At 39.4% G+C, this 26049-nt stretch overlaps 1 protein-coding gene across 2 annotated transcripts in view; it reads right to left on the bottom strand.

Annotated features, from left to right (window-relative positions):
* Positions 1–26049, bottom strand: part of cfh (complement factor H) — a 65778-nt gene that overhangs the window by 8552 nt on the left and 31177 nt on the right. For both annotated transcript variants that reach the window (XM_062028524.1, XM_062028525.1), the window contains exons 11-17: positions 24847–25014; positions 24616–24777; positions 20362–20547; positions 20058–20246; positions 19818–19985; positions 4741–4846; positions 1222–1298 (exon numbers count right to left, since the gene is read on the bottom strand). In XM_062028524.1, the coding sequence (XP_061884508.1) occupies positions 1222–1298; positions 4741–4846; positions 19818–19985; positions 20058–20246; positions 20362–20547; positions 24616–24777; positions 24847–25014 (1056 nt within the window). The remainder of the gene's footprint in view (positions 1–1221; positions 1299–4740; positions 4847–19817; positions 19986–20057; positions 20247–20361; positions 20548–24615; positions 24778–24846; positions 25015–26049) is intronic.

Below are 26049 nucleotides of genomic sequence, written 5' to 3'. Positions count from 1 at the left end.
CTGTGAGATCCCGTTGCTAAGTTAGCTTCAATGGCGTCGTTAGCAACAGCATTGTTAATCTTCGCCAGGCTGGAAAGCATTAACCGCATATTTACATGTCCAGGGTTTAATAGTATTGTTGATTTTCTGTCTATCCTTCCAGTCAGGGGTTTATTTCTTTTGTTTATATCTGCATTTGAGCCCGATGCTATCACGTTAGCTCCGTAGCTAAAGTGCTTCGCCGATGTATTGTCGTGGAGATAAAAGTCACTGTGAATGTCCATTTCGCGTTCTCGACTCTCATTTTCAAGAGGATATAGTATCCGAGGTGGTTTAAAATACAAATCCGTGATCCACAATAGAAAAAGGAGAAAGTGTGGAATCCAATGAGCCCTTGTACCTAAGTTACGGTCAGAGCGAAAAAAAGATACGTCCTGCACTGCACTATAGTCCTTCACTCTCACTTTCCTCATCCACGAATCTTTCATCCTGGCTCAAATTAATGGGGTAATCGTTGCTTTCTCGGTCCGAATCTCTCTCGTTGCTGGTGTAAACAATAGGAAAATGTGAGCAGCCCTTCCTCCGGTGTCGTCACGCTACTTCCGTTAGGGGCAAGGCTTTTTTTTTATCAGAGACCAAAAGTTGCGAACTTTATCGTCGTTGTTCTCTACTAAATCCTTTCAGCAAAAATATGGCAATATCGCGAAATGATCAAGTATGACACATAGAATGGATCTGCTATCCCCGTTTAAATGAAAAAAAAAATCATTTCAGTAGGCCTTTAAGTCATAACTTAAATGTTGGCATTGAGCTAGACAGGTACTCTCTTCTCAAGGATAGTGTTATCACTTTTGCATTCCGAAGTCCTGATTAGGGCCTCTTTCCTACAAGAAGTGATCCAATCCACCTGCTAATATTAAACTAAGGAACCTTATCTTATTATGTGCTCAAACTGAAATACCACTGTTTACTTAAACTTGGTGGTTTGCCTTCTCCAAGGTGAATATGAACATTCACCATATGCAGAACATAATATGAGTTCATTAATTCACCTTACCTGCTTTCTTTAATGCAGGTTTATCAAAGTGTCAAGTTGTTTTTCCACTTGTTTTAAAATGTCAGTACTTAGTGTTATGATAGAGGTTGCAGAGCAAATGATATGGCATGATGGCTTTAAATACCTTTTTTAATGTTGGTAAACATTACCCGACCTTTGTTTTGTTTGCTATTCTAAAGACTTACGTTCGCATATTGGCACATGGTTGGTCCATTTGTCCAGCATGCAAATCCTGGTGTCTGCCTTACTCACCATTTGATAGCTACAAAAAAAACCAAACACAAAATATATCATCAAATATTGTAATATAAGATCATAAAAAACATTGCATTTCTGTTAGGGTTGAAAAAAATATTTAGGGATGAGTACCTTCCACATTTCAATCGATACAGTACCAATTCTTTCGATACTTAACGGCACCAATATTTGGTTGCCTTGTGTACGAATTGTGCTCTGTAAATAAACTTGCCTTGCCTTACTTCATGTGTTATTAAACGTTGATTTGTTTAATAACAAAGTCTTTTTTTTTAAGTTAACGTTTTATAGTGAGCTGATTATGATAACTGTGCTGTGGAGCTGTTCTTGTTTAAAAATATATATATTTCTGAGTCTCATTTGCAAATATTATATAGTGAACTTTGCATACAGGTGCAATTCCAAGACATTAGAGGGCTCTATAGTCCGGTGTTTTTCAACCTTTTTTGAGCCAAGGCACATTTTTTGCATTGAAAAAATGCGGAAGCACACCACCAGCAGAAATTATTAAAAAAACGAGTAAAAAGTCGTTGTCGCAATTGTTGGATATGACTTTAAACCATAACCAAGCATGCATCAATATAGCTCTTGTCTCAAAGTAGGTGTACTGTCACCACCTGTCACATCACACCCTGACTTATAGTGAGTTTTTTGCTGTCTTCCTGTGTGTAGTGTTTTAGTTCTTGTCTTGCGCTCCTATTTTGGTGGCTTTTTCTCTTTTTTTGGTATTTTCCTGTAGCAGCTTAATGTCTTCCTTTGAGCGATATTTCCCCGCATCTGCTTTGTTTTAGCAATCAAGATTATTTAAGTCGTTGCTATCCTTCTTTGTGGGGACATTGTTGATTGTCACGTCATGTTCGGATGTACTTTGTGGACGCCATCTCTGCTCCGCAGTAAGTCTTTGCTGTCGTCCAGCATTCTGTTTTTGTTTACTTTGTAGCCAGTATAGTTTTAGTTTCATTCTGCATAGCCTTCCCTAAGCTTCAATGTTTTTTCTTAGGAGCACTCACCTTTTGTTTATTTTTGGTTTAAGCATTAGACACCTTTTTACCTGCACCCTGCCTCCCGCTGTTTCCGACATCTACAAAGCAATTAGCTACCGGCTGCCACCTACTGATATTGAAGAGTATTACACGGTTACCCTGGCGTGCTCTAGACAGCACTGACACTCAACAACAACACATCATTTGCAGACTATAATTACTGGTTTGCAAAAAATATTGAAATTAGATCCTCTCCCACGGCACACCAGACTGTATCTCACGGCACACCAGTTGAAAAGTGGTTGAAAAACACTGGTATAGTGTGTTGCCTCGCTCGTCTTTGTCATTAAGCTGCATGCAGTCTTTTGTTGCACCCTAAAAAGTGTTTGTACTGTAAGTATTGTATTCATTACACACTAGCCTGCCTCTTCAATGTAGTTTTCATTACCAAACTCGAAGGTTGTTGAAATCGGCATTTAAAAATCACTTTGTGGAAGACTCGCTCTTCCGGGTTCTTCAGACCACCAAATATGGACATGACTGCCTCGTTCATCTTTCTGAACAATGATTTATTTGGCATTAAATGTTTTTTGTGTTCATTTCAGTCATTTCTGTCCGTCTCGCCCTCACTCTCGTTCGTGCTCGGGTTTTCTCTCCACCATCAACAACCCCTCTCCTTCCCGGCTGCTGCCCTTTAACAGAGCGACCGGTGATTAGATAAGCCAGCCCAGGTGTGCCATCTACGCACCTGTCGCTAATCTCGAAACCGGTCCTGGCACACCCCGCTTCGCTGCAGGTCCGCAGGCCACGCCCCCGCCCACAAACGTCTTTGGTATTTTGAAAAGTGTAGCCTTGTGTTTTTTCTACCAGTTATGCTTGCTTTGTAGGCATGGAATGTTTTAACGTTACCTCGAGGCACTTTAGCTGAGTCCGCCGAGTGATGCTTGAGCACTTAAGTGTTTGAGTCTGTAACAAGACGGGACGTCACGTGCAACAAATGTATCGGGATATAGCATTGTTTGTGTTAGAATAATTGTTACTAAGTAAACTTTGTGTTACGTTGAGTGCCCGGTGAGAAGCAAAAGCTGTCTTTGAAACCTACCAAGAAGAAGGCTTGTAAAACTCCACTGTGTAGGGGGGGAAGCAACATGAATGTGTTCCTGTTTCTTTCATGTATTGTAATCAACAGAAAGATATTGTCCTGACCCAAGAACTACAAAAGCGAAGAGGAAGCAGGACCAGACCTGAGGGGGGGACGCAACATGAATGTGTTCCTGTTTCTTTCATGTATTGTAATCAACAGAAAGATATTGTCCTGACCCAAGAACTACAAAAGCGAAGAGGAAGCAGGACCAGACGCCCCTCCAGGCGACCTCTTTTTTGAATCTCCTTTTTCAACTGTTTTACGAACCTCTTTTTGAACTGTTTTACGACCTCTTTTTTTGAACTGACCTTTTCTGTGAACTGTTTACGACCTTTTCTATGAACTGCTTACGACCTTTGTCCCTTAGAAACAGCTATGGCCATGTGGTTAGGGAAGGTTCCAAATAAAAGAAGGAGGCGTGCAATCTTTTGGCAGAGCGTAATGACACTGTTCAAGGGTACATATGTCCAAGCGTCTCTCCTCAAATTGAGCCAAATTGAATTCTGTCTCTGTTGAATTCTTTGCTTCTTGTCTTGTTTAATAGATGTCATCAGTGTTTGAACCTGACAGTTTGATTTGACATGAATTGATACTCAGTTGTAGCGACTGAATTCTGTCGGTGCCTATAAAAGTACCGACTTCGGTACTGACGGAACCAGATTTTTTACATATATCCATATTTAAGTGTTACTTCTTTACTTCCATAGTCACACTAAATAAACAGCTAGTGTTTTTCCAATTCAATTCTGCAAAGTAAAAGTTTGACTGTGTGTAGGCCTTGAAGCTTTGGAATGCAAAAGGTAGACAAAACAACGAGGTAGGAGAGAACAGGGAGGGGAAGGCAGAGGGAGACCGGGTAGAGCCACGCATCTGGATGGGTTATGCAAGGCTGGTCTCATTATTGTCAAAGCTTTGAGAATAAACCACAAAATACCAACTACTGCCTGGTGATCAATTTAAACTTCAGCTTATGTGCCATAAAAAGAACTTGGGAGTGACCAGCAACTTAAAATCCCTGGGAGGAAAAGCTGGTCAATGCAACAGTACCCATCCCCGTATTAAATAGAGTATATCCAGTATATTACAGAGGTATTCTATGATTTATTTTCTATGCAGCTTGTTATCATTAGGGTGAGCTGGATCGTACTGATTTCAGGCCAGAGGCAGACACTGCAGACTGGTGGCCAGTCAATCAGAATGCACATATAAACATCGTACTCACATTCAGGCAATTTAGAGTGTCCAATAACTTGCATGTTCTGGCTATGTGGGAGGAAGTAGTACCAAGAGAAAATCCACAGGGAGAAATCAAACGGACATACCCCTCATTACAAAAGTATTGGATCGTCGCCCCAAAAACAAAGTCTTCACCGTGGATCAGTTGATAACGGCCATTTGGAATGTTTTCGGGAAGTGGACACGGCTTTACTGCAATTTTGGGGAAAAAAAGAAAGAAGATATGATTTAACAAACAGATCAATTATTTTTTTCTGTTGGTAAATAAAAGCAAACTATATGTTGGTTAGTCTGGAGCCAGAACATTGACAGTCAGCTTTTGGTTTTGTAAAAAAACAACAAACATGACCCTGTAGAAAAGTATGCATTTATGCTAAAAATGCATTGACATTGTAAAATGTTACATTAAAACCTCTAAAGGCTTAGTGGCCACAGGCCACAAATAAGAGCACCTTTTAGCTCTTATTTCCAAAATTGTGTAAACTACTGAATTGGGGTCTTATGGCCACTTATGTGGACACTTATACTGCCATCTGGTGGTGTCAGAAGAGTATAACATACAATGGAATTTGGAAAAAAAAAAAGGTGAAAAAATAAGAATTAGCATGTCACTAAACATGAAGTACACGTTTGTGTACTAATGGACTAAGTACATCATATCAAAAGATGATTCTTAGTTTGTATTCTAATTAGGGTCCAATAAGCCCAAATAGCAAAGACAAATAAAAAAAAGCATGTAAACAAACAGCTTGGGCCTTAAGAGGTTAAGACATTTTAAAAAAGCAACATTTATTGCATTATGACATGTTTTGGGATTATCAGTTGTTTTAAAGTCAGATGTTTGCATTTTCAACTTTCGTTTTTTTTAGATTCACTTTTTCTTTTTTTTCACTTTCAATTAAATTGACAGGCGTAATCCAATTTTGGCTACTGCCGCAATTATGTCATGATACAAAAAGTATTTCGTTTTTTTTTTTTTTTTATGTCGGTATTTTTTTTTCCCTGATTCAACATTTTACAACACGTGTTTCAATGTTAATGCAACTTTTTCTACAACGTCACGTTTACCAAAACTTACCGTCACAGAGCTTAGCCATTTTTTGTATATATATTTTTTCAAATCACCTGACATGTATACTGTGTATACGTACATAATTTATCAATTTTTTTTAACGTAATTTTTTATATACATGTTACAGGAATATATATCTTTTATTATTGAATTCTTCAAATGTGATGAATATTTAATGGACCAAAATGGAAACAAACCTTTTGGCTTTTTGTGCCATCCATTTGCCTTTTTAAAGCATTCATTAAGACAGAGGTGTCAAAGTCGTTTTCACTGAGGGCCACATCGCAGTTATATTTGGCCCCAGAGGGCCGATTCTAACAGTGAATACTATTATCACACAATTGTTTTATGAATTTTATTAGTAGATCTTTTTAAAAACTAAAATGTAAAAAAAATATGGTAAGTTGCAATAATTTCACCTCAAAATTTAATGTATATATAAATTATATTATTAGTATTACACAATGTTTTTAATGCATTTCATTAATAGATTTTTTTTAAACTAATATGTAAAAGAAAAATAGGTAAATTGCAATAATTTCACCTCAAAATTTAGTGCATATTACTGTAAATGGTAAAAAAAAAAAAAAAAAGGCAGCTCAGGTGCCAAAATTTTACTGTAAAATAGATTTTTTTTAATTTACAGTAAAAAAACAAATGTAAATTTTACAGTAAAATTCTGACAAATGAGCTGCCTTTTTTTTTTTTTTTTTTTTTTTACCATTTACAGTAATATGCACAACTTATATATGTTTTTTTCCTTCTTTTATTATGCATTCGGACGGTGCGATTTATACTCCGGAGCGATTTATAATCCGAAAAATATTTTATCAAATAAATTTCCCCCAAAAATACGATTTATACTCTAGTGCGATGTATATATGCTTTTTTCCTTCTTTATTATGCATTTTGGACAGTGCAATTTATACTCCGGAGCGATTTATAATCCGAAAAATATTTTATCAAATAAATTTCCCCCAAAAATGCGATTTATACTCCAGTGCGATTTATAAATGCTTTTTTCCTTCTTTATTATGCATTTTCGGATAGTGCGATTTATACTCCGGAGGGATTTATAATCCGGAGAATATTTTATCAAATACATTTCCCCCAAAAATGCGATTTATACTCTAGTGCGATTTATATATGTTTTTTTCCTTCTTTATTATGCATTTTCGGACGGTGCGATTTATACTTCGGAGCGATTTATAATCCGAAAAATATTTTATCAAATAAATTTCCCCAAAAAATACGATTTATAATCTAGTGCGATGTATATATGCTTTTTTCCATCTTTATTATGCATTTTCCGACGGTACAATTTATACCCCGGAGCGGTTTATAATCCGAAAAATATTTTATCAAATAAATTTCCCCCAAAAATGCGATTTATACTCTAGTGCGATTTATATATGTTTTTTTTCCTTCTTTATTATGCATTTTCAGCCGGTGCGATTTATACTCCGGAGCGATTTATAATCCGAAATTTTTTTTATCAAATAAATTTCCCTTAAAAATGCGATTTATACTCCAGTGCGATTTATATATGTTTTTTTCCTTCTTTATTATGCATTTTCGGACGGTGCGACTTATACTCTGGAGCGATTTATAACCCCAAACATATTTTATCAAATACATTTCTCCCAAAAATGCGTTAGATTATTAAATATGTTCCTACCTTCACGCCTTGTCCGGAATAGTCCGATTGCTTCCCCTCCCCCCCGTCATGACATGTTTGGTGTGGGTTCACAGTGTGGCGCATATTTGTAACAGTGTTAAAGTTGTTTATACGCCTACCCTCAGTGTGACCTGTATGGCTGTTGACCAAGTATGCTTTGCATTCACTTGTGTGTGTCAAAAGCCGTAGATATTATGTGACTGGGCCGGCACGCAAAGGCAGTGCCTTTAAGGCACGCCCCCAATATTGTTGTCTAGGTGGAAATCGGGAGAAATTCGGGAGAATGGTTGCCCCGGGAGATTTTCGGGCGCGGCACTGAAATTCGGGAGTCTCCCGGGAAAATCGGGAGGGTTGGCAAGTATGACTGGGTGACGCAGTTCTCCCTACGTCCGTGTACCACTCCGTACAGCTGCGTTTTAAAAAGTCATACATTTTACTTTTTGAAACCGATACCGATAATTTCCGAAATTACATTTTAAAGCATTTGTCAGCCGATAATATCGGACTGCCGATATTATCGGCCGACTTTCAAAGTCTACTCCGTCTATTTGTAATTTGTATTTGTTATTTTGATGAAGCAAATTAACCAACGGGAGTATAAGAAATAAAGTTGAAATACTTTCTATGGTCTAAAAACTAACAATGAAAAAAATTAAATAAAATCAGCCATGGTTTCATGATGTACAGTAAGAGGTAATACAAATCGGAATTAAACTCACAGGAGCAGATTCCTGGTCTGATTGCCACCCAGCCTTCGGTTGAGCAACTATATCTGATGATGATTCCTGACGTGTAACCAGTTTCACATGTGAAATGTATCACCGATCCTGGTGGATACTCGGTCTTCTCGGTCTCCTCCGACACATGGCCGTGAGGAACATCCGGGAGTGGGGAACACGCTAACAAACAGCAACAAGGGTTAAGCAAAACGGACACGCCTACCCCGTGCAATTCTTTCACCCAACACAACTCGCAGTCATGCACTAAACCAGGGGTCACCAACCTTTTTGAAACCAAGAGCTACTTCTTGGGTACTGATTAATGCGAAGGGCTACCAGTTTGATACACACTTAAATAAATTGCCAGAAATAGCCAATTTGCTCAATTTACCTTTAACTCTATGTTATTATTAATAATTAATGATATTTACACTTAATTGAACGGTTTAAAAGAGGAAAAAACACGAAAAAAATGACAATTAAATTTTGAAACATAGTTTATTTTCAATTTCGACTCTTTAAAATTCAAAATTCAACTGAAAAAAAGAAGAGAAAAACTAGCTAATTCGAAAAAATGAAAAAAATAATTTATGAAACATCATTAGTAATTTTTCCTGATTAAGATTAATTTTACAATTTTGATGACATGTTTTAAATAGGTTAAAATCCAATCTACACTTTGTTAGAATATATAACAAATTGGACCAAGCTATATTTCTAACAAAGACAAATAATTATTTCTTCTAGATTTTCCAGAACAAAAATTTTAAAAGAAATTCAAAAGACTTTGAAATAAGATTTAAATTTAATTCTACAGATTTTCTAGATTTGCCAGAATTTTTTTTTAAAATTTTAATCTTAATAAGTTTGAAGAAATATTTCACAAATATTCTTCGTCGAAAAAACAGAAGCTAAAATGAAGAATTAAATTAAAATTTATTTATTATTCTTTACAATAAAAACAATTAATTTACTTGAACATTGATTTAAATTGTCAGGAAAGAAGAGGAAGGAATTTAAAAGGTAAAAAGGTATATGTGTTTAAAAATCCTAAAATCATTTTTAAGGTTGTATTTTTTCTCTAAAATTGTCTTTCTGAAAGTTATAAGAAGCAAAGTAAAAAAAATAATGAATTTATTCAAACAAGTGAAGACCAAGTCTTTAAAATATTTTCTTGGATTTTCAAATTCTATTTGAGTTTTGTCTCTCTTAGAATTAAAAATGTCGAGCAAAGCGAGACCAGCTTGCTAGTAAATAATTAAAATTAAAAAAATAGAGGCAGCTCACTGGTAAGTGCTGCTATTTGAGCTATTTTTAGAACAGGCCAGCGGGCTACTCATCTGGTCCTTACGGGCTACCTGGTGCCCGCGGGCACCGCGTTGGTGACCCCTGCACTAAAACAACTCGGTATGACGCAGTGAAGTTATTCCTCACCACAAACAGAAAGCCTTTTGTTCAAATACCAGCTCTGTTAAAGTGTCAATCAAAACTGAGCATTAACTTGCATAAACCATGCACTATAAAGTATAAAACAGCTCCACTTTTCAAGCCCTATACCCAAAATATAATCATTTTATGAGAGAAAACAAAGTCTACCTTACCATTCTCGGACAAAGCCACGTTCAAATTCCCCCACAGTTCCAGGAACAAAAGTAATACGCACAGTCGCATGTTGGCTTGCAGCTGTGTAGTGACAAACAAGAGCCGTGGCCAAAACCTCGGGACAAATGTTCTTCAGTTCTTGCCCGTTTGTCCCCAGCTGCCGTCCTCTCTGGGGTCAAAGCGTGGATTACACAGCGAGGGATTGCACAAAACAGGAAGAACCCCGCAGTGTGACGCCTTTAACACACTTTCTCTCTCCGCGAAAATGTTCACACAGTTAAACTCTGGCGCAACGCGGATCGATATTTGGATCGTCCTTGTCTGCGTCGTATGCAAAATGTGAAAACAGAAAATACCCTAAGGCTCAACAAGACCACAAAACAACAAATAAAAACACAAGAAAAATGTCAGGTCCTTTGATTGTTCGTTTTTTTGGATTGTTACATAACATCTGCTGATTTTAATGTTGCCTACACTCGATTAACTTAAGGCTTCACAGGCGAATCTTATCGATTGAGGACCATCGTTAACCCTTGTGTAATGTTCATATTGTTGTTACTCAGCCCGCGTTTGTGGGTCTGATGGACCCGTTGCATTTTGTGGCTTTTAATGCCTCACAATCAAACACTTTTATGTTAAAATACTGAACAGATGTTTACCTTATCCCAATAAACACCTGTTCAGTCAGTCCAGTGGACCCGGACATCTTATATGTAATAGAAATGTGTATGGGGGGTGTATGGTGTGTGGTCATTAAATATGTATTCTGATATATGTTCTTCACAGAAAATGAGCTAAAGTCAGTGAGTCTCGGTTTGAAAAATTAATTAATTGTATCGTATTTCTTTTAATAAAAAATGAAAACGGGTCCCACAGACCCGAACACCACACAACCCTGCATTCAATATACATTTTACTTTGTCCAATTCTGCTCTCAGAGAGAGATATGACGTTCCTATAAAGGGGGGCTAGTGATTGTTTTATGACCGGAAGTTTTTGTTTTGTTTTTTTGATTGTAGTCCTCAATGATTTATGAGCCCCTACAGGTTGCCAAGAGTATTACAGCTGGTAATTTTGGCTCGCATTAGAACAATATTGTGCAGAGGCTGCAACCGTAACTCTAAACATGTTAGTGTTTCTCCTCGGAGACTGTCCAAGTGCATGATGAATCAATATTTCACGATTACATGTACATACTGACAGTCATCACGGAGAGTTAACACGATATGTTAGTTCTGTCCGGCCTGAGATGGGTAGGTTGTGAGTTCAAACCCCGGCCGAGTCATACCAAAGACTATAAAAAATGGGACCCATTACTTTCCATGCTTGGCACTCGGCATCAAGGGTTGGAATTGGGGGTTGAATCACCAAAAATGATTCCCGGGCGTGGCCACCGCTGCCGCTCAGGGGGGTGAACAAGGGGATGGGTCAAATGCAGAGGACAAATTTCACCACACCTAGTGTGTGTGTGACAGTCATTGGTACTTTAACTTTACCTTATGGATTAGTTATGATTATGTTCCCCTAACTGGGATTGCTTTTAACGTAAGCTGCCGAAACAGTATCATAGCAACCGTAGCAAAGAAACACTTGTTTTTAACACGGGTCACATATGATGCACCGACACCGACAGGCAGTGTCAACATAGTGACCAGAGAGCCCTGTGACCCAACATCAGCTGTAAGGTCGCTAGTTTGAGGTTGACACAGGACTCACGTTATAATGGAACGTCCATTTGTTCTCAGTAAAATTAATAATGCTGCGAACTGTCTCTTGGAAGAAGTAAATCTCCCGATATCAAGAAACGAAATCCCCTATTGAGCCTGAAAGGGATGCACTTTCAGGCTTCCAGACTCTCCCTAAGGAGAGTGCGGCGAAGACACAACAAAGTCCCTTCTTGTCTCTCATGGACACACCCTTGTTGTTGTTGACTTTGGACTGACTGGCAAGAACACCAAGGTCGCGGAACAGAGACACGCGGCAGGCTTACACACACACATGCATCCACAAAAAAATATACGCCACACACACATACCCCACCAACGCCCTTGACGCGAATCCCTTAAAGGGGATGGACGGTTGGGCAGAGCCTGAGGAGCTGCAGCCTGCCACCGTGGCCCCCCCACTCCCTCCCCTCTGTTGCAAGTCTCGAGATGTATGTTGTAATATTTATATGTGCTTTGCTATGGAGGTTTTTTCATGTTTCATGTCTAGATTGTCATTTTTTACTCATCCTCCCCCAGCGTTTACCTTTTTCCCATCTTTTACGGGGCGCCTTGTGGCGACCCATCAGCGTTCCTGTTCTGTCACCCTGTACACTGTTTGTTTGTCTAATCTTGAACGGGTTTGTACTGAAAACAAAGTACTTGTGCAATGACAATAATACCTACTTACCACTTTGTCCCGTATTGTCTTATGAATCAAAACATTTATAAAATATCAATGGAAATGATAAAACAACAGGGAGCTTTATACAAAAATGTAACCTCTTAAGGCCCAAGTTGTTTGTTTACATGCTTTCTTTTATTTCTCTTTGCTATTTGGGCTTATTGGACCCTAATTAGAATAAAAAACTAAGAATCCTCTTTTGATATGATGTACTTAGTCCATAAGTACACAAACGTGTACTTCATGTTTAGTGACATGCTAATTCTTATTTTACACTTTTTTTCCCCCAAATTCCATTGTATGTTATACTCTTCTGACACCACCAGATGGCAGTATAAGTGTCCACATAAGTGGCCATAAGACCCCAATTCAGTAGTGTACACAATTTTGGAAATAAGAGCTGAAAGGTGCTGTCCACGCATGTGGCCACTAAGCCTTTTTTGCCCTTTCTTGTTCCCTCCCTTATGAGAGAAAAAAACCCCCAGAATGGACCAATCTTCCTTTTAAACCAGGTGTCTTAAACTTGCGGCCATATTTCGTGGCCCTCTACTTACCGTATTTTCCGGACTATGAGGCGCACTTGAAATCCTTTCATTTTCTCAAAAATCGACAGTGCGCCTTATAACCCGGTGCGCCTAATGTACGGCATAATTCTGGTTGTGCTTACCGACCTTGAAGCAACTTTATTTGGTACATGGTGTAGTTTTAAGTGTGACCAGTAGATGGCAGTCATACATAAGAGATACGCGTAAACTGCACCAGAACTTTAAATGTTCCATTGAAAATATAGAACACTACACACGGCGCTCAAAAATCTGTCAACATTTTTTTAGTACGACTTTGGTAAGCTGTGAAGCCGCACCGCTTGATGGTTTGTCGGCGCATTAAACATATGAGTATTACTATGGTGTGTGTATAAGGTAAGACATATTATCTGGTGTTTTGTTAGGCAAAATTATGCAAAACCAACTTTTCTTACCTTCTGGTACCTGCTGATCTGTATTTGGGATCTGCATTAGTACTGAAAATGTGCGCGCGTCCGCCTTTATAGTCCGTGGCAACACCGAAGTCATAAGCTTCTTCTTTTTTTCTATTTTCTTGTTATGTGACATTCATCCTCCGCTGTTGCCATTTCTAATATAAAGTAGTGTAAAGTTCTTACTTATATCCGTCAGTAAACTCGCCATGAAAGCGCTAAAAACGGATGGATGAGAAGATCCATCCATCCATGATGCTTCATTATTGATTGAAGTAAAGTCTGAATGTCATTAAAACAGTTAGCTCCATCTTTTGACACTTCTTTCACCCCCGTCCTTGCACGCTACACCGCTACAACAAAGATGACGGGGAGAAGACGCTGCCGAAGGTGAGCCACGTAAATAAGACCGCCCACAAAACGGTGGAACCGGAAGCGACTGTCAGAAAGCAGCTTGAAGATGATCTGTAAAACATCATCTATGCAACATTTTGACCAAATAACCACCATTACATGTTATGTAGACCAGTGGTGCCCAACCACCGCAAGAAATTAAAAAAAAAAAAATAATAATAATATTTTTTTTTAAAAATTAAATCAACATAAAAAACACAATATATACATATTGTGTATGTGTATGTCAATATATATCAATACAGTCTGCAGGGATACAGTCCGTAAGCACACATGATTGTATTTCTTTATGAAAAAAAAAAAAAAAAAAAAAAAAAAAATCCCCCACATTTTCAGCTACAAAAAGGTTGGGGACCACTGATGTAGACCACAAGATAGTGTTTTAAAATGTAGAAAAAAAATCATAATATGACCCCTTTAATGCGCCTTATTAGCCGGTGCGCCTTTTGTATGAAAACGACCTGAATAGACCCGCACATCTGCAGTGCACCTTTTTAATCTGGTGCGCCCTATGGTCGTAAAAATACGGTAACCTCATAGTTTCGCATTATTGCGGAACGCGGACATGGATAAGACCTTCTGGAGGAAAGTTCTGTGGTCAGATGAAACAAAAATTGAGCTGTTTGACCACAATACTCAGCAATATGTTTGGAGTTGAAAAGTTGAGGCCTTTAATCCCAGGAACACCATACCTACTGTTAAACATGGTGGTGGTAGTATTATGCTCTGGGCCTGTTTTGCTGCCAATGGAACTGGTGCTTTACAGAGAGTAAATGGGACAATGAAAGAGGAGGATTACCTCCAAATTCTTCAGGACAACCTAAAATCATCAGCCTGGAGGTTGGGTCTTGGGCGCAGTTGGGTGTTCCAACAGGACAAAGACTCCAAACACACGTCAAAAGTGGTAAAATAATGACTAAATCAGGCTAGAATGAAGGTTTTAGAATGGCAATCCCAAAGTCCTGACTTAAACGTGTGGACAATGCTGAAGAAACAAGTCCATGTCAGAAAACCAACACATTTACTGCAGCAATTTTGATATGGAAGAGTATTACACGGTTACTCTGCCGAGCTCTAGACAGCACCGACACGCATCAACAACACATCATTTGCAGACTATATTTACTGGTTTGCAAAAAATATTTTTGTGGTTGAATAACACTGTCCTAAGGTACGAGGCAAGGTTCTATATCCTATCGCATAGCGAGCCAGAAGAGCACATTTCTGTCCCTAAACCTTTTTATAAAAGGGAGTGATGACTGGACAGACCATAGGGCTTAAAAGACTGGAGAGAACAAGATACTGTATTTTACAACTTTTATAACAGGCAATATATAAAATGATACCATTGTTCCATTGGTCCAGTTGTTTATTAAGTGCATCATGAAAATGGTACGAACAACGTACACATATGTGTAGATTTCCTCCACTTCATTTTCACCTCACTGACAACACCGAGGGAACAAAACATTTTCCTTGCATTTTTAGTCAGATTTCCTTTGGTCCATCAGCTTCAGATCCTTCCCTAAGTAGAAGCTGTGGAGGGAAGATTCTGTGTTGAGAATCTTATATTCATAGCATTATAATTTACATCTACAGTCGCGATCAAAAGTTTACATACACTTGTAAAGAACTGTCTTGAGTTTCCAACCATTTCTACAAATCTTATTTTTTTGTGATAGAGTGATTGGAGCACATACTTTTTGGTCAGCAAAAAACATTCATGAAGTTTGGTTCTTTTATGAATTTATTATGGGTCTACTGAAAATTTTAGCAAATCTGCTGGGTCAAAAGTATACATACAGCAATGTTAATATTTGGTAAGTTTCAGTGCAACAAGGCGCTTCTGGCAAGCTTCTGGTTGAGTTTCTGACCACTCCTCTTGACAAAATTGGTGCAGCTCAGCTAAATTTGTTGGTTTTCTGACGTGGACTTGTTTCTTCAGCATTGTCCACACCATGTTTGCTTCATCTGACATCACATGGACAAAGATAAGACCTTCTGGAGAAAAGTTATGTGGTCAGTTGAAACAGAAATTGAGCTGTTTGGCCACAATACCCAGCAATATGTTTGGAGGAGATGAGGTGAGGCCTTTATTCCCAGGAACACCACACCTACCGTCAAGCATGGTGGTGGTAGTATTATGCCCTAGGCCTGTTTTGCTGCCAATGGAACTGGTGCTTTACAGAGAGTAAATGGGACAATGAAAAAGGAGGATTACCTCCAAATTCTTCAGGACAAGCTAAAATCATCAGCCCGGAGGTTGGGTCTTGGGCGCAGTTGGGTGTTCCAACAGGACAATGACCCCAAACACACGTCAAAAGTGGTAAAGGAATGGCTAAATCAGGCTAGAATGAAGGTTTTAGAATGGCCTTCCCAAAGTCCCGACTTTAAACCTGTGGACAATGCTGAAGAAACAAGTCCCTGTCAGAAAACCAACACATTTAGCTGAACTGCACCAATTTTGTCAAGAGGAGTGGTCAAAACTTCAAGCAGAAGCTTGTGGATGGCTACCAAAAGTGCCTTATTGCAGTGAAACTTGCCAAGGGACATGTAAGCAAATATTAACATTGCTGTATGTATACTTTTGACCCAGCACATTTGCTCACATTTTCAGTAGACCCATAATAAATTCATAAAAGAACCAAACTTCATGAATGTTTTTTTGTGACCAACAAGTATGTGCTCCAATCACAAACAAATAAGAGTTGTAGAAATGATTGGAAACTCAAGACAGCCGTGACATGATGTTCTTTACAAGTGTACGTAAACTTCTGATCGAGACTCTACATCCGCTTTCCGGCAAAATGGGAAATTTATTAACTCCTTTTTGTATGACTGACCACTTGGTTTTTAGCTTTAATGCCAATGTTACGGATATGAGTGTCACGGCACAATTTGAAATAATACGGTACGAAATCCTGCTACCTGGGAATCCATGCTTGTACTCAAGAGTAACAATTTTCTATGCTTTTGTGTGTCTTTTAATGTGTTAATAAATGTTACTTGTTTACCAATAAAATCTCAAATGTATTTCATTTCACATTTAAAACTGAGCTGAGGATGATAACTTTGCTGTCCGGTTATCCATATCTTGATTTCCTACACTTTTGAGTAGGGATGTATATCGCTAGGATTTTACCATTATGGATATTTGTTATCGGTACTCCTATCGGTACTAATTGGTATGAATAAAAATGTGAAAAAAAGGCAATTTTATTACCATTTTTTTAGCACACATTTGTACACCACCAACATCATGTAACATCTCACAGCAGGGAATTCTTTTACCAACACTTGCTTTTTAAGTTTTTAAACAGTTTTACCCGTGTCTTTTTATATGCGTTGCAGCGGCAACTGAAGTGAAAGTGACAGTGTGTCGTAATTACAATGATCAGTTGGATAAAAAAATAATTTGTCCAGAATCTTAACGGTCCTCCTTGAACGACCCAATTAGGAATCGGTACAAAAAAAATTACCAGTACTTGCAAATATTATCTATCTATCTATCTATCTATCTATCTATCTATCTATCTATCTATCTATCTATCTATCTATCTATCTATCTATCTATCTATCTATCTATCTATCTATCTATCTATCTATCTATCTATCTATCTATCTATCTATCTATCTATCTATCTATCTATCTATCTATCTATCTATCTATGATGTTAATGTAACATTAGACAATAGAAGTAAGGGAACTTGTCACACTTAAGAACAAATAGGCCACCCTAAGAGTGCTCTGGAGCACTCGTAGATTTTGTTCTTACCTACGAACAAATCCCAGCTAAGAAAACATACAAAAATCTCCTTAAAAACTTCGTAAGTGGGCCTAGAAATAAAATGTGTTCTTAAGAACGGTGGTTGAATGGGGCCGGATTGTCTGCACAGTTGCTCTTGGGACCTTAAGCTGCTTTGAACTGGCTCCAAGTGACTTTCCTGACTTGTTCAAGTCAATGATTTATTTTTTCAGATCTGTGCTGAGTTCCTTTGACTTTCCCATTGTCGCGTTTGTAACCGAGTCTAATGACTGCATCACATGAGCCCTGTTTAAATGGGCTCAGAGAATTCAACAGGTGTCATCAATCATAGTCACTCACATGAAGTTAAGAGGCCATGCCATGAAGCTAATTTGATTTGATTGGAACTTTTCTACATCATCAAAATTGATAATGTATGATCATGCATGGTGGTGGTAGTATTATACTCTGGGGCTGTTTTGTTGCCAATGGAACTGGTGCTTTACAGAGAGTAAATGGGACAGTGAAAGAGGAGGACTACCTCCAAATTCTTCAGGACAACCTAAAATCATCAGCCCGGAGGTTGGGTCTTGGGCGCAGTTGGGTGTTCCAACAGGACAATGACCCCAAACACACGTCGAAAGTGGTAAAGGAATGGCTAAATCAGGCTAGAATTAAGGTTTTAGAATGGCCTTATACAAAGTCCTGACTTAAACCCCATTGAGAAGATGTGGACAATGCTGAAGAAACAAGTCCATGTCAGAAAACGAACAAATTTAGCTGAACTGCACCAATTTTGTCAAGAGGAGTGGTCAAAAATTCAACCAGAAGCTTGTGGATGGCTACCAAAAGCGCCTTATTGCAGTGAAACTTGCAAAGGGAATATATTAACATTGCTGTATGTATACTTTTGACCCAGCAGATTTGGTCACATTTTCAGTAGAACCATAATAAATTCATAAAAAAACCAAACTTCATGAATGTTTTTTGTGACAAACAAGTATGTGCTCCAATCACTCTATCACAAAAAAATAAGAGTTGTAGAAATGATTGGAAACTCAAAACAGCCATGACAAGTGTATGTAAACTTTTGACCACGACTGTATATACACACATACATACATACATATATATATATATATATATATATATATATATATATATATATATATATATATATATATATATATATATATATATATATATATATATATATATATATATATATATATATATATATATATATATATATATATATATATATATATATATATATATATATATATACAGACATGTATATATATATATACAGTATATATATATATACCAGTGACGTGCGGTGAGGTTCATGACTGGTGAGGCACTGACTTCATCACAGTGAGATTTACAAACATATGAACCCTAAAGAGTATCTTATTCACCATTTGATTGGCAGCAGTTAACGGGTTATGTTTAAAAGCTCATACCAGCATTCTTCCCTGCTTGGCACTCAGCATCAAGGGTTGGAATTGGGGGTTAAATCACCAAAAATCATTCCCGGGCGCGGCGCCGCTGCTGCCCACTGCTCCCCTCACATCCCAGGGGGTGATCAAGGGGATGGGTCAAATGCAGAGGACACATTTCATTACACCTAGTGTGTGTGTGACAATCATTGGTACTTTAACTTAACTTTAACTTTACACATACAAACTGTAGCACACAAAAAAGCACATTTAATTTAAAAAAACACGTTATTATGGTCTTACCTTTACTTATAAGTGCGGGAACAGTGGTGTTCGTGTTGGAGGAGTTGTGAATGAATGAAATATGAAATCCATGCTGCAGTCTGCAGGTGTACCAAATGTTGTGACCCTGCGGTCGTTCACGGCTCCTCCAACGCGAGCATTGTTGTTTTTGCACTTTTTGGCTTCTTGTTAAGTTACTTTTTTTTGGGTGGATTCGGTCTTGCACGTGGAGGGTTTGGGTGTGGGCTTTGGTTGGTGTGGCGCTCCCGTCAGGGGGTGCATTCTGCGGCGGTGCATTAACCGGCACCAGGAGGCGTGGTTACTGCGAACCTCACACAGTGCGTCTTCGCAGCAGTTTTATGATTGCTCAGCACAAGAAATACTTACACACATACAGTTGTTGACGAAATACACTGTACATTATATACCTCAGCTAACTAAACTATGGAAATGTATAATATAATTCATATAGCAATACGGTCTCACTGCACAGCAGGCCAGCAGTTAGCCGAGTCCGCAATCCATGGCGAGGCACAACGCAGTGACGTGCCTCAACTGGCTGCTGATCACCGCACCGTCTCTTCTCAGTATTTGAACGGCAAATGTGAAAATTCAGCGATTTTGAATACAAATAATCTAAAACTGGTGAAGTTAAATGGAAAATAACTTCATAGTATAATCACTGAATACATATAACAATTAAATTATTTTTTTTTCTTTTTACATTTTTTTTCTTTCCATGATGGCACGTGAGGCCCCGCCCACCTGCCTCCAGTGACCGCACGTCACTGATATATACATACATACACAATATACATTTTAAATCACTTACACTTTCCCTTACCTTCACATTGAACTGGTTCACTCCATTTGCCATTCAGACAGGTTGCAACCCCCTCGGTTTTTTCACCGCTGATACAGCGATATTGTAATATATCACCGTTCATGTATTTTTCTTTATCCACATCTAAGGTCATCGTCTGGTCAGCATATTTGGGCTTGGAGCAGTACGCTAAATAAACACAAAGACGTGATATATTCCTTGTATTTTTCCATCCCGTGGTAATATTTCAAAATCACTTACGTGTACACTTTATGTCCGTTGTTGGGTGCCATTCGCCATTTTTGCACGTGATGGTGTCTTCTCCTTCTATCATGAAGTTCTCGCGGCACTTGAACGTTACTTTAGAGCCCGACAAGAATTCCCTCCGATAGGATGTCAAAATAACAGCATTTTTCACTATAGTTGGTGGACTGCAGGTCACACCAACAGCTGCAAGACATGAAGTCAGGACACATTTTTGTACGGTCTGAAAATCCATCGTAATACTTTTTTACAAAGAAGGGTTTGAAATGACTGAATTGAGGATAAAATATGAGTGACTTACGAGAGCAGAGTTCGTCAAGAGCTTTTCCTTTCAAATCCCATTTGCCTTTGACGCACAAAAGGTGGTCTTGCTGAGTTTGGTATCCACTCTTGCAAATAATCAGGAGCCTCTGATCTTGGCCATTTCCATTATTTGGCTGGACTTTTGCATTGGCAATCATCAGTGTTTCTGCACATTTATTGTTGTCTGGCGATGATACAACAATACATGTAGTCTTTAGATTGAAACAAATATAGAAAAACAAACCCTGAAACATTCTCCTGTCAAAATCAAGGTTGGTATACAAGGATCTTCTAGCATTAGCATTACACTGGGGGTTAGAGAACTGAGCGTGTGTGAGCCTAGCCTACAGGGTGTTGTGATGCGTCTAGTGCAGTAGTTAGAGGGAAGGTTGCATGTCTACTTCCCATCTGCTTGCTAACTTCTTGCTTACAGACACTGCCACTGGCTAGCCCTTGTGGTGAACGGAGAAGCAGCAGAAGTCAGTCTTCTCCTGCCAGTACACAGCCTCTCCTTCACCAAGACTCCTGTCAGGCCACACGCGGTAACTAGGGCCCCGTGGCCCAAGGCAAACGTGGCAGGGGATCTCGAAGCTGCAGTGGTCCCCAGAGGCGTGATGTGCAGGCCCACTTTGTGGACACGCCCTGGCATCAGTCAACCACTGCCCCGCTGCCTTGTGGGTTAGTCCGGGAAGACAAAAGGCTAGGGGAGCACACTCTGAGAGAAAAGCAAGTGCTGGTAGGCGCACCATAGGCGGTCCTCCGACAGACTGGAGCTCCGGCAGCCTCCTGCAGCTGTGAGGAGGTGCCGTTCGTCCTGACTTTTCCCTCGCCACCGGATACAGCTTCCCACAGCGAAGAAGTGACGTTGGGGCCCTCGTCGAAAAAGACCTCAACGGCGTAGTGGGCGGATGATGGTTGCATAGAAGCTCCACAACGGTCACAAAGGCGGAAGAAGGCTGCAGCAAAGATGGGCCTCCAATTGTCTTGGCCTCCATGTCATTGAACCCTGGTCTTCTCTTTGCCAAGGACAGTGTGGTGGCTGTTTCCCCACTTTAAAAGATTTCACGCACAGGCTTTCTCCTGAAGGCAATCCCACCAACAGGAGGACAATCATACTCGTTTCGAGTGATCGCCGACGACGAGAGAGCTGACCCAGAAGGCAAAGCTCTCGGTCTACAGTCCTACTCTCACCTACGGTCATGAAGTGTGGGTCATGACCGAAAGAATAAGATCGTGGATACAAGCGGCCGAAATGAGTTTCCTCAGAAGGGTGGCTGGCATCTCCCTTAGAGATAGGGTGAGAAGTTCAGTCACCCGAGAGAGACTCGGAGTAGAGCCGCTGCTCCTTCCCTTGGAGAGGAGCCAGCTTAGGTGGTTCGGGCATCTCGTGCGGATGCCTCGTAAGCGTCTCCCTAGGGAGGTATTCGTTGCACGTCCCACTGGGAGGCGACCCCGCGGCAGGCCAAGGACCACATGGGGGGATTCCATCTCCTCTCTGGCCTGGGAACGCTTCGGGATTCCCCAGGAGGAAGTTGCTAATGTTGCTCTGGAGAGGGAAGTCTGGGGGTCTCTGCTGGAGCTGTTGTCCCAGCGACCCCATTCCGGATAAGCGGTTGAAGATGGATGGATGGATGGATGGATGGATGGATGGGGGTTGGAGATTAGACATTCACAAACGAATCGAGTCTTTTGAACAGCTCTGTCAAGTGAATGTTTAGAACCGATTTGAAGTTCCAAGCCATTTGTTTGTGAGTCGTTTTTTATGCACATGCAAATACAGCCGACACGGCCCGGGCGCATCCCAATGCGCACTCGTCCGTGCGCTCTGTTGATTGCGCCTCCAAGAACACACCTGCAGTCGACAGCTGCAGTCAACCTGGCCTTCGTAAGCCTGTGCAGACCTGCGTTCTGGGCCAGAACGTAATCATCTGTTCCTGTTCCGTAAGGGATCACGTCATGCTCTATGCGCACTCTTGCTCTCTGTGTTTCTTCCTCGTGTTATTTGATTGTCTCGTGTCCTCCTTTGTCGCTCCTTCCAAATGCAGACCTCCGTTCCCGCGTTGACGTGCTGTGTGTCTTGTCATAATATTGTTCGTTATTATATATATATATATATATATATATATATATATATATATATATATATATATATATATATATATATATATATATATATATATATATATAAGTATTTCTGATTCTGATTCTGATAATAAATCATAGAGCAACTACGCCCTCTTGTGGTCTGTGCCGTCTACTTCTCCCAAAAACATAACAGCATCACCAAATGGTATGATGGCTTTATTTTTTTTCTAAATTTAGTCATTCTTTTTATATACATATATACATTGTTCTCACTCATTATGTATGTATTTTGGTCTGTATTGTTAAAATGCTGGTGTGGTACAGGTGAGGGGAAATTCCAAAAATCAATGTCACTGACAAAACATGTGTAAGGAATGTTTCCAATGAAAAAAATAAGTAAAAATGATACCCAATATTTCAGAATAATTCCCAACAATAAAGTAATATTTGTGTAATATAAATAATTCTGTTCCACATCTTCTTATCGTATAACTGCTACCAGTGATTGTTTTCATGAATAAAAAAAATTAAAAATACAAAAAAATAAAAATGGAACTATAATAACCAGAGATGCCCCTGGACTTATGTAAAGTTGATATACCGTATTTGTTTTTGTCATTTGAATACTTCATCTACAAAAAAACATGTCATACATATTCTTATAAAATGAATACACTGTAGCTGTAAAAGTTAAATAATAACGTTGTTTGAATCAAGTTAGGAATGTCCAAGACTACCTATACCCCCTATCAAAAAATTCCAATAGTTTGTTCCACCTGGATAGCAGCAAATCTAACTTTGCACAATTCACCTAACATCAAAGCTCACCTTTAAGCATGCACATACAACACCAACATTTTGGACCAAGGATTAGGTGATAGAAGAAAGGTAAAAATATAATCAATTTATCTGTGGCAGCATAGGAGAAAGTTATGTACAAGTTTCACTTTTGCCTTTTGTTGCCCATAACTGTGGTGCAGTCAAGGACCCTCGATTAAAGTTACAAACAGAGGTGTCACTAGATTTCAAACACACGGGGAGACCTAAATCTCAGGAGATGCGCCAATCATAATTTATTCATGATAACAATGATGTGTCATTATGATTAGAAAGATGATAATCCTATGTACTCAAATCGGCAAATTTTTACTCTGCACTCTGAAGTAAAGGAATACTTTACAGATTTATTCAAGGTCGCCGCCCCATACACACACACTTGGTATGTTACATGCGCTGAACAAAATAATTATTGCATGGATTTGATTGAAACCATCTTTTTCTTTAAGTTTTTGACTTTTAAAAAATGTAATTATATTCTGCGTGTGTGCATATGTATCTACATGTGTGTACACGTGTACATATATATGCATACATACATACACACAATAATTAGTTGAAAGAGCGCAGTAGTAGGGTGGCTATATATATATATTTATATATATATGAATATATATATATATATATATATATATATGTATGTATATAAATATTTATATATATTTCTTCTATCACATATATATATATATATATATATATATATATATATATATATATATATATATATATATATATATATATATATATATATATATATATATATATATATATGTGTGTGTGTGTGTGGGTATATGTATATACAATCATATACATTCATTCAAATTCTGGCCACTTTATATTGAATTTGTTGGGTTTTATTTTGTAAAAAATACTTTTTTTCAATATAATTTGGTTATTATTTAAAAAGATATGTTAATTCCATCTTTAAAACGTCAAAACACAAATTGAGGTTTTTTTTTAATGTGTTTTAAAAAAGCTGGTTTCAACCAATTCCATGCACTAATTACTTTTTTTTAGTGCATACCAAGTGTGTGATTGTGTAGGGTGGTGGTGTTGAGTTTGGGCTTCGATGGTGGGCCCTTCACTAGTCTTTTGGATGGGGTGCCAGAATTCGGTGCTAGGCCCCTGTTTACACACATACTGTCAGAGATCTACTAAATTATTTAAATAATGGGCGTTGCAATGGTGGAGAGTTGTGTCACACCTAGAGTGTAAGAGGCGGAATATTACCTTTACATGCTACAGTAAAAGTAAATGAACTTTAACTAACATTTCTGTGACCGTGTCAATTACATTCTTTTTAAATGCAGTTAATGTACTACGTCCTTACCCACACATTGCTCCAGTCCAAACCACAGTCCATCAATGCAAGTTGCCTCACCCCACCATCCTTTAGTGGGAAGTTTGTAACCTTCATTGCACGTATAGTAGAGTTTTTCTTTTGATGGGCGGCCAACAGCAAAGCCGTGCATCACATCCTGTTCCAGGCAAGCTGTAGTACGACATCACATCCAATTGAAAACCTATACTAATCTACATCAGCATGGCTATCTGGTCTCACCTGAACAGTTCTGAATCCCAGTCCACGCACCTAGTTCACAGGTAACCGTGAACTGGCGGTCAACGTCGTTCTTACATGCATATTGGACTAGTTCACCCTGGTCATAATAGGGCTTCTCATTGTGCACGATATCTGCACTGCTGAGGTTGGGTGGTTGGCATTGTTGTTCTGAAACAAGAAGTGGGCCAACGGTACTTAGCAGAAACTAAACAATAAAGTTGATTGACAAGACAATATGCGGTTGACATGATTCCATTAAAGTATTCAAACAAAATACGGTGACAGGTTGTGAAGTTCCAAAGATGGAAGAGGAAGAAGTGGATGATATTCATTGAATAATCCATCCATCCATCCATCCATCCATCCATTTTCTTCCGCTTATCCGAGGTCGGGTCGCCGGGGCAGCAGCCTAAGCAGGGAAGCCCAGACTTCCCTCTCCCCAGCCACTTTGTCCAGCTCCTCCCGGGGAATCCCGAGGCGTTCCCAGGCCAGCCGGGAGACATAGTCTTCCCAACGTGTCCTGGGTCTTCCCCGTGGCCTCCTGCCGGTCGGACGTGCCCCAAACACCTCCCTAGGGAGGCGTTCGGGTGGCATCCTGACCAGATGCCTGAACCACCTCATCTGGCTCCTCTCGATGTGGAGGCGCAGCGGCTTTACTTTGAGTTCCTCCCGGATGACAGAGCTTCTCACCCTATCTCTAAGGGAGAGATCCACCACCTGGTGGAGGAAACTCATTTCGGCCGCTTGTACCCGTGATACTTGTCCTTTCGGTCATAACCCAAAGCTCATGACCATAGGTGAGGATGGGAACGTAGATCGACCGGTAAATTGAGAGCTTTGCCTTCAGGCTCAGTTCCTTCTTCACCACAACGGATCGATATAGCGTCCGCATTACTGAAGACGCCGCACCGATCCGCGTGTCAATCTCACGATCCACTCTTCCCCCACTCGTGAGCAAGAATCCTAGGTACCTGAACTCCTCCACTTGGGGCAAGATCTCCTCCCCAACCACTAGAGACGGCACTCCACCCTTTTCCGGGCGAGAACCATGGACTCGGACTTGGAGGTGCTGATTCTCATCCCAGTCGCTTCACACTCGGCTGCGAACCGATCCAGTGAGAGCTGAAGATCCTGGCCAGATGAAGCCATCAGAACCACATCATCTGCAAAAAGCAGAGACCTAATCCTGCAGCCACCAAACCG

The sequence above is a fragment of the Entelurus aequoreus genome, linkage group LG19 (assembly GCF_033978785.1).
Source record: "Entelurus aequoreus isolate RoL-2023_Sb linkage group LG19, RoL_Eaeq_v1.1, whole genome shotgun sequence".
Classification (NCBI taxonomy): domain Eukaryota; kingdom Metazoa; phylum Chordata; class Actinopteri; order Syngnathiformes; family Syngnathidae; genus Entelurus; species Entelurus aequoreus.
The sequence above is the reverse complement of the archived record's forward strand: the minus strand, read 5'-3'. Positions and strand labels throughout refer to the sequence as shown.